The 10,259-nt window shown below is 38.6% G+C and overlaps 1 protein-coding gene across 1 annotated transcript; it reads right to left on the bottom strand.

Moving 5' to 3' along the window:
- Positions 1 to 232: 232 nt before the first annotated feature.
- On the bottom strand, positions 233 to 3,425 carry anp32a (acidic (leucine-rich) nuclear phosphoprotein 32 family, member A). The gene is made up of 7 exons (XM_016241198.1): positions 3,411 to 3,425; positions 1,835 to 1,984; positions 1,608 to 1,730; positions 1,136 to 1,334; positions 915 to 1,033; positions 770 to 824; positions 233 to 665 (listed from the first exon to the last, which is right to left on the bottom strand). The coding sequence occupies exons 1-7, from the start codon at positions 3,423 to 3,425 to the stop codon at positions 601 to 603; spliced, it is 726 nt and encodes a 241-aa protein (XP_016096684.1). The 3' UTR covers positions 233 to 600.
- Between the last annotated feature and the right edge of the window lie 6,834 nt (positions 3,426 to 10,259).

Here is a 10,259-nt window from a genome sequence, read left to right as displayed (position 1 = left end):
AAAAATAAAATAAAAATCACATTGAGAGGTTGAACTGACATCATGACGTATTCTTCAAGCCTAAACAGCACGTCACATGGTGGTGGTGGTAGTGGTGTGATGATGATGAAGAAGAAAACACCAAAGAAACAAAATACACAAAAGATGCAAAAAAAAAAGTGGGTTAGAAAATGTTCTTCCTTGAAAGCCAGTAGTCAACTTTAAAATAGAGTCAGCCATGCACTTCTAAAAGGTTTTTGGTTGTTTTTTTCTTTTTTAATACATAAGTCATCACCAGCATTTAGGCATCAACAGTAAAGACAGGGAAAAATTACAAGAGCATACTGGTCTTTTTTTCCAACAATAATAAATTTCCACACTGTGTTGTCAGCCATTTGAAGAGCTTTTGGAGAAAATGAAGGGAACCAAACTGAAAGTACAAACCAAACCAAAAGAAAACAACAACAACAACAAATAAAGATAAAAACATATTTAAACTGTGTCCTCCTTTATACTAACCCACCCCCTACCATTTGAATACCTCCCCAAACCATCGCAGAGTGACAATAGGACAGATATACAGGGGTTAAACGGTCAGATCACAATGGGGGGAGTGCATGTTCAGTCATCATCTTCCTCCCCTTCCTCATCCAGCTCTCTTTTCCTCTTCTGACCCCGCTCCTCCTCTGTAAACACAACACAGGAGGACCAGAAGTTTCGTTTACTCTTACTCACGCTGCTTACCAGCATTCAATTCACGGGTGGTACAACACTTCATCCATTCACTTACCAATGTCTTCCTCATCATCTACCTCGCCATCATTTAACTCTTCTTCCTCCTCTTCCTAAAAGCATGCAAAAAAGGCCCATATTGACACCATATACACGTGTATTTGTAAACAAAAAAGGAACCATCATTATTTTCCGGCATTAACCTCTCCACTGATGTCCTCTTCTTCCTCCTCCTCTCCCTCTTCCTCATCCTCCTCCTCTCCCTCTTCTTCATCTTCATCTCCTGGAGCTGCATCTTCATCATACTCCTCCTCTTCTCCCTCTGCAAACAAAATTAGGTCAATGACAAATCAATTCCTTAATCTCAGTTTAATAACGGATACATCTTGAAGCACGGTGTCAGTCAGACTCTTCAGAAACATACCATCTTCATCATCCTCGTCGTCGTCTAGGCCTTCGACGTAAGCTTCGGCGTCAGAGTCGGGTGCTTCTTTATCCTCTTTGTCATAGCCATCAAGATATGTCAACTGAGGGAGCAGCTTGAAAACATTTTCTCTGTAGTCATTCAGGTTTGTCACCTCACAGTTGAACAAGTCTAAACTTTTGAGGCTTTCCAACTTTTTCTGTTGGGAAAAAGACAGGAGGACAAATTAATAATAACAATAATAATAATAAATTGGCATTGTTTTTGTCATTTCAAGCCATTTAAAATCCAAGTCAACTTTTTTGTGCCAAGCAACAACAGAATTATTTAGATGTGTTATTCAAGAATGTTAAAATTATATATATATATATATATATATATATAAATATAATCAATTAATTAAAATATTTCATCTGTAAGTTGATAAACTCCACTTGTTTACAACTCCTATGATACTATAAACGCATCTCACCAGGGGTTCGATGGTGCTGAGGTCTTTAATTTTGTTGCCGCTGAGGTTGAGATGGGTGAGGTTGGGACACTTCTCTGCCAGTACCTCCAGACCCCCTGAGATTCTGTTATCGCTAAGCTCGAGCTGTGCAAAACATATTCAGTGTCATATTAATAAGACTTCACACAATCAAAAAATATATATATTTTCGATACTTCTGAAGTAGTGTTCAAGAAAGCACCTATTACCTTTTTGAGTTTGTTTAGCTTGGGCAAATTGGCGACTGATGTTAAGCCTACGTTGATTGTGCTTAAAAATTCCAGTTCCTCAAACTCATCAGTGAGGCCCTCAATTTTGCCCTCATTTGACCGACAGTTGTCCAGCACAAGCTCTTTCACCTGTTAAAGGGCACATGAGACTAAATGTTATGATTAATGAATGCAGCATTTGTTAGTCTCCACCTGAGAGGCTTAAATTCAGTCACAGCAGAGCGGTTTCTAACTTTTGCAGCATGCCAAGAGCACAGTGTGGTGTTTACTTCTATCATCACCAAAACAAAACAAACAAACAAAAAAAATCTCTCTATAGATCACACCGTTATCAGCATCATATCCATCTTACTGAACTCTAAGTGAGTGATTTAAACCAAAGAGCGCAGTTAGACTTGGAGTCTTTGCTGCACATTCAGCTATAGCCTCTTAACAAACTAGCTATTGCGAGTCTCACAAACATGATGCCTCAGTGGGTGGGAGTTGGGTGTGGGATTGTCGTCACCGGCGACCAATTAGAAGCGCGGAATGGAATGTGAAAATACTCTCAGCGACCCTGAAGACCAATCAGCGGTCGATCACAAACTGGGTGGGGTTACAGGAACTGTTCGGTTGATCCAGCGAATCTGTTTTACGGTGACATCTATGCGATAAAATCAACCGAACTGTCGAAGGCGCAGAGACTAAACAGGGGTATGGCTAGTTACTTTAGTTTTAAGTGCCTTTATCCACACTTTGACCAGGATATAGGAGTTACAGGAATAATAAAAAAAGACGTTTTGAAATAAACTGACGCGTGTTGGTTACAATACAATGTAACGCTCGTGGACTTATTAAATATTAAGTGCACTAAATAAGGGCTGTGCACTTATTAAATATTTTGTCAAACTACTGCTTTCGGTCTCGAAGCACAGTTTCCTGGCAGGTAAGTACAGTCACTTTGGACTGATGGATAATAGACCGTCAGGAAAACACGACCCCTCCCCCTTTTGGAGGGAATGCACGGCGGCGACCACCGAGACTATCTGCGCTAAAAAAAATCTTTATTACTTTATAGTTTACGCAGTGAACGCTGGGGACTTTTCACACTGCTTGTCACAATAAAGGGGATTTCACGCAGTGTGGGTTTTAAACGAGTTAGCCCTGTTTATATAAACGTTGATATGTAAATAGTAGCCTATAATGGTTTAAACGGTTGAAGCATAATATTTCAACGCGAACCAGGGAATGGTTGCATAACAAAATGCACTAGACAAAACATACGAAAGCACGCTATCTGTAAGGCGAAAAGTGCTGATACGACATACATCGACGTAGTTTAATTATTACAAACGAGTCCAGCTATGGCAGAGCCCATAAGTTACCAGTAGCCACTGGTCTTATTAAAAACAAGTTTGTCACATGCACTTGACTGCCACATCGCACACGCCAACCACGGGCCCACGCTTTTCCCTACAGTTCAAACCAGCCAATCGTATTTCAGGGGGAGCATTCACTTCCGCTCCTCGCTCGGACTATTGTTGGTATTGAGGGGAAAAAAACAAGGTCACCTGACTGTGCCCGGCGCCATCTTAACTCGCAAAATACAACACATTCAAATAATGATAATGCCATTTATTGACTCTTAAAACGAACAAAAAGCAATAGACTTTACCTATATTTGATGTCATGTCTGTGTGTCGCTCCGCTACCGCTTAGAAAAAACTGTAGAGCAACTGCTTGGCGCATGATTGTTTTCACAAGTGCACCGGCTGGGTTGTTTGTTGAGAGAGCGCATTTCACTGGCGACTCTGTCGTTTTACAACGTTATTTCGAAATCACTTCATACCAGGACATTTTGCCCTTGAAGAAAACAGGAAAAAATCTTCTTCTCTCGATCTGGCCATTGACTCCAACCCGCGCAAGCGGGCTACTCTCAAGCCCTTTTGATTGTACTTGCGCATTAGTTGAGACCATTTTTCCTCTGGGTGTGTCTCACTCGTTGTCTGAACGCCCTGGCTAGCAGTACTGCATCAACTGTGTGTGTGGATTGCATTGCAGAGTGCGTGCACGATGTGCGCAGAGCCCAATCGTATTCGCACGCTTTGTGGCACTCAGTCGCTCCTCTTTTCACACCACCGACGGCTAACTTTTGTGCGTGAAAGGCGAGGAACGTCATCAGGTTAAAACGTAGAAAATGAGCGAACGTGCACCAACATGTTTGCTCATGCCAGTCAGAAATCACATTCAGGAAACTATTTCTTGCGCGGAAGACTATCGTTTTCACAGTGACAATGAAGACCGCGTGCATCATGTGACTCACCACCGAGAAGGGTTAGATATTTGAATAAAATGCATTTGGAAAAACGCGGGGTTATTTTAAGAGGACAGATGGATTGGTGAGCATTTGCACCATCTGCTATAATGCTAAAAGAGTGATAGATGCAAGGATCAGCTCGTGGCGTGTTTAATCGTCAACCTTGACAATTCATGTCAGTGTCACTTTAAAAGGATGCTTTTCTTGGTTTATTACCATATTCGTTACACGAGATCAGTCATAATGTGGGCCAGCGTCAGAGGCGTTCGCTGCGTTTGACCAAACTGGAGAAGCCTGTCAAGTTTTATTTGTCACCACAGCACTGTACATGCAAAAATGAAATTAAAATGTGCAGACAACAGTGCAATCAATAGGACAGAAGCTCTGTTTGTGAATCATAATGTCACAAATGTGTAGTTCTTGTCACTTACTCCGAGTAATGCATACTTCATGACATAAAAAGCAAGTTCAATCAAATGCAGGGGCAGCTGTCACTCTAAAGGACCCCCTTGCCACAGTTCACCTCTGCAGCAGAGTGCATCAGTGTCAGACAGGCTCTGCTAAGTTTTAGTTTTAGATTATTTTAAATCCTAATGTTAATATTTCCTGTGTCGCAGTCATGATATGTCAACACCATCTTCCAATATCTGAGGAAATTATTTGAAATATTTAGATCATTTTATTCTCCTGAAGCAGGTTCCATTAGCATCTAGCATCAACAGATAAAAATAAAATGGCTACTACATGAACTCCATTGGTTTTGTGAAAGAAATGCCAAATTTGTCAACACCGTCAGATGTCACCACCATGAGATTTTGTGTTCTAATGATATATCAAAATACTTCAATGTGACTCTTGAATAAAAGCTTTATAAACAATAACATACTCACTGTTTGTTTTAATATTAATTGACTGATTCAATGTATTTGATGGTTAAAATGACTACAAATTCAGGTTTCGTCACCACCGTCAGATGTGTCAACTCCGTCAGTTGAATATTTTGATAATATTTCATTATGATATTTTATATTTGTTGTGGAATTATTGGTCACATGTGAAAGTGTAATCTGTCTGCTAACACATTTTGAAATGTTAAAAAACATTTTGAATGCTGTTAAAGATAAAGCTGAAATTATATTACACAGTCCAAGCTATAAAAAAAAGCACATTTTGTTAAAAAAGTGAAAAGTTGGGAGGTTGTATCAAAGCATAGCTTAGTAGCTTAGTACATATAAGATACATAAATGTAGTTTCATTTGTCTTGAGTACAAGGTTTTATTTTTTAAATTTTGCACCCTGTTTTGTCCCACTTCTCAAGAATCACCAGACCCCTAGTCCGACAGTTGATTCTGTTAAAGTTAAACAAACCTCTCTAAAATACACCTTATTTTGATTCACACAATCGCAAATAATGCAATTTATGATTAAAATGACTATCATGCATTTCTCACTGAACTGCACTACATTTGAATATGTACAGCGCTTGATTTGACTAATGTTTCAGGGCGTTTCTGAACTGACCTGGCACTGTAATAAAGAAACTTCAGTTAAGATCTGACTAGTTTTCTAAATGACATCCTAACTGAAAATGTTTCTGTAATGCCCCTGACCACTTATTTTGACTGTGTTAGCACTGCTTTCACAATCGGTGAAAGACTTCCTGCATAATTTCATTAGTGATCTCAAACTGTTGAGGCCTTAGCTACCTGCTAAATCCTGCTTATGCTGTATGTGCATTTTTGATGTTTTGCTCTTTGTTAAGAAAGCATTGGATAAGAACATACATGTAAATGGAAAGATTTGGGGAGTATTCAGTGCAGAGCAAATGTATGATTCCAGGGGCTGTTTAAGCATACGTTAGGAGAAGCTGCTTTTTGTTCCAACTGGAGTTGCTTTATGATTTGAAGCATCTCCTGGATGGAGGGTTTTGACAGTAATCTTGTCTCCACACTTTATCCCTTTTGTGTCATGCAGGGCATTGATAGAGGGCAGCTTACATCCAGTGCTGTGACAATGCATGCAAAATTGAAGTAGGACTGGTTGTGAAACATTTGCATGGAGAACATCCTGTTTTACACTCTGTGAAGTTGGTCTCATGATGGAGTTATGACACTGGCCTTTAGAAACTTGATTGTCTCAACAATATTTCCATGTATCAATTACAAGTTAATGGAATATGATGAGATATGCATTTGCATAAATAAATCTAACAGCTGTTCTTTAGATACAGATGTTACAACACAAGGCCGCCAATCTGACCTGTTTTATCTAACTTATTCGATATTTGAACTGTGCTGAGGGCTCACTTTCATCATTTCAGGTCCACTAAACACAGTTATTAAAACATATGTGTGAATGACAGTGACCTAAATGCTGACCCATGTGTTAGGTTGTATAACTTATCTTTGTCAATATGTGTAAAGGTTGCATTCTCCTAAAACACCACTAGATGACAGCCTTTCATAGGCTGAAAACTATGCCGCATTAGATTGTGATTTCTGGATGAATCATGAAAATACATTGATATTTTTTCTAATTCATGTTTCTATAACCTATTTTCGTTAAATTACACAAAATGTATATGAACTTGTTCAGCACTATTAGTAAGCCTATTATGAGAATTCACCTGAAAAGGATTATGTATTTGGGTCTGAGCAAATGGAGCATTCTTTCAGTGACCAATTGATTATAAGCATTCACTATTAATACGCTGTAATGTTGACTTATTTTTTTTTCAAAAAATTACATTAATAATAGTAATACAAACAAACAAACAAAAACTTTATTCTACCGTTTCTCAGTAAGCACACCGACGGCATATTGCTGCCATCTTCTGGTTTGTTAGTTAAATACAACAGACCGACACAATCACCTGAACAGTTTCACCATCTTTTTTTACTCTCTGCCGTTAACTGTTCGAGTTTATGAAACCTAAATATCCACGAAATATGACCGTAGTCGTATAGAGTCCTGTAAAGTGTAATTTTCATTTTCTTATTTTTATAGCACAGGCCCATATGTCGAACTTTATTTATCACACAAATGTACAGTCATTGACATGGTGGCAAATTTGCTGTTACATTCATACAGCTAAGCAGGGGCGTAATTTCCACTGGGGACAGGGGGGACATGTCTCCCCCTCACTGAACGTTCTAGTGAGCAGGTGTCGCGGTCGCGGCAGTCAGCGATGAAACGCCAGAAGCAGCAACAGATGACTTTAATGTCATCATGGGTGAAAAGGAAGGATGAAAGAAAGGAGATGTGAGTTGGTTGATTCAGTCAATTAGGTCAGGATAATCATATTTTCTGTCTACACCTGTTAATGTTAGCCTAACGTTAACATACACTGTTGCTAGGTAACAGACTGTTGTTAGCTAAATATTTAATGCAGAACAGTGGTTCCCAAACTTGGGTACGTGAGGCGACAGAGGGGGGTACGCGAACAAAATGCTGAGTTTTGCGGTGTTTCGTTCGCGAAAGTCATTGATTCAATGATTAATTTATAAATACAGCCATGTGCTTAGTTACTGAATGAACAGATGACTCGATGACTCACGCATTAGACAGTGACTTACCGCCACCTACTGGCCGTTTTACTATTTAAAAGAATCACTTTTCACTTTTTTATCATCATTGCATATTAATCTATTGAACTTTTTTTTTAAACATTAATATTCTATTTATAAAGATACAAATGCATCGGAAAGTCAATCTAGGGGGCAAATATTGTCCTTTAATGGAAAAAGTGCCGTCTAATTAATAAGTGGAAGAGGGGGTACTCCACTCTAAACAGTCTGGGATCCACTGATGTAGAATATTCTGTCCTGTGCAATAAGTGATTTATTTTATATTTTCAGGTACAGCGGTTAGTTTGAAATAAAAGTTTGTTTAACATTGTACATTGATCCGGTAAATACCCCCCCCCCCCCCCCCCCCCCACACTTTTCAAACCAAAGTTACACCCTTGCAGCCAAGTACGACCTCAACCTTGTAAATAAACCTTTTTCTATTGACTACATGTGTAGGCCTACTTTGAGTCATAGTTGCAGTAAAATATTTTGACCACACGATGGCAGTCTAAGAAAACAAGTTAACAGTCTTTAGGAAAAGTATGAATATTGCTGGCGAGGCCTCTATTCGGGGCTCATTAATGTGTCTCGCTAAATAGTCCCAGAGGAATCTACTGATAGAAAATGAGAACCATTACAATCACTTTATCCTTTAGGGTACAAAACACTTGAACAAATGATTTATTTCTTATTAATTTAAATCAGAGGCTATAGCCTATGTATGTACACAAAAGCTGTCACTGAGGTGGTACCCTTTCAAAAGGTATACTAAAATGAACCATTTAGGTACTGATATGTGTTTTTTTAGAGAGCAATGTGTACCTTTAAGATACAAATGTGAATGAAAATGGTGCAAATGTGTACCTTTTGAAAAGGACCTGCCCTATTGACAGCTTTTGTACAATTTTTTTTCTGAGAGTGTATTTAATTAGATTAGAAGAACACAAATACAATTTCATTGTACCAACAGAGGGGTGCATAGGCCTACTGCTAATCATCTTCTTAAAATCCACCTCTTTTTGGCCTGCATTGAACAAACACTCTCTGACGTCAACATCAAGATGGAGTGATGGCCAGAAGGGGGGGTTTGGAGGGTGGGGTGTTTGTCAGATGAAACAAACTGAAATAAACCCCTGCATTCATTATTAATGTTAATTGACTCTAGGATCAGATCTAAGGTGGAGATTGTAATTTGATAGCCACTTAGAGGTTATGGATATCCTGCTCTACAAAAGCATTCAAGACCATGTGGCTGAATCAAATTATGCCATCTCATAGTAACATTACAAGTGGCTGAGATAGTTTCATGCCTTCGAAGGGCCATGATTTAGATTTTAGAAACTGTTATGGATGGACAACCTCTATGCAACCAAGGGTTGAAATCTACATTACTCAAAACTGTTAACTAGTGCTCTATATTCTACCTGCGAGGGGGGGAAAAAATCATCTTTTGTGCTCCATGAACCAAATATCAGCATACGGCTTTATAATGACATGAGGATGAGTAAATAATGACAGAATTTAACACCACATGCACAGAGAATAAACATAACAGCGTTTGCACAAAGATGCAGTGCAATGATTCAGAAACTTTCCATGATTCACTCACATGGGCGACATTTGTTTTTGTCTTGAGCACAGATAATAAGACAAATTTGTCTATATGTTTTTTGTATCACGTTAATTTCTATAATGTATTATTGTGTGATTATGTCATGCACAATTGAAAGAAAGAACAGATGGCCATCATAAAGTGCTAGAATGAGAGGAAAATGCAAGATATGTAAAAAGAAAGTGTGCCTGTAGGGGTATGTTCTGTGTCATTAACAGTGTAGCTCTCAGCTCTCGTCTCAACCATACATGAAGATTCTGTCCAACAGGATCATGATCATGAGATGTTGTTTGTCTTCAACTGTTCTGTCTTCCTCCCCCACAGAATTTTAAAGGTTACCTCTTGCTTTGTCTCTTTAAATGTTCAGTTTCAGTTTTAATGGGTTTTATTGGCATGACATAATTGCACATTTGTATTGCCAAAGTATTTGCAGCTTACCAAGTGGCATAGAAAGCAACAACAAGAATGGTGCAAAACAATGTAAGTTGGGAAAACTAGCAAAAGACCAAATGTACTTGTTAATTTAAAAAATAAATATTAAAAAGGAATAACATTAGACAAAAAGAAGTTGCGCAAATAAAGGCAAAGAAAATGCAGTAATAAGGAAGAAAAATAAATTAATAAGGATGAACAATAGCCCAATAATGAGCAAAAGAAACCCTCTCACACTCCTTCTTTGCCTTCCTGTTTTTTGCTTATTATTTTCTTGATGTTCCCAATCCATGCATGAAATACACATGGTTTATTCCTCATTCTAAGGCATTAACAATATAAACTTTTCTGCTCCTTGTTTAGCTCTCAAGTTTTGAACTGCATCCGCTTTCCAATCCCTCAGAGTCACTTCACCAAGCCACTAGTGATCTATTAGCGAGTGTTGTCATTCATCTGCTGGAGAGAGCTGTGACGGCTCTCTGTGTCTAATAACCA

Source organism: Sinocyclocheilus grahami, unplaced genomic scaffold (assembly GCF_001515645.1).
Source record: "Sinocyclocheilus grahami isolate Dianchi unplaced genomic scaffold, SAMN03320097.WGS_v1.1 scaffold615.1, whole genome shotgun sequence".
Classification (NCBI taxonomy): Eukaryota; Metazoa; Chordata; class Actinopteri; order Cypriniformes; family Cyprinidae; genus Sinocyclocheilus; species Sinocyclocheilus grahami.
This window is presented reverse-complemented; position numbering and strand designations above follow the sequence as displayed.

Coding starts and splice junctions, on each gene's coding strand:
- anp32a (XM_016241198.1), bottom strand. Junction 1,335..1,607: donor TCAGCACCATCGAACCCCTG/GTGAGATGCGTT, acceptor TTTTCCCAACAG/AAAAAGTTGGAAAGCCTCAA. Junction 825..914: donor AAGAGGACATCAGTGGAGAG/GTTAATGCCGGA, acceptor GCATGCTTTTAG/GAAGAGGAGGAAGAAGAGTT.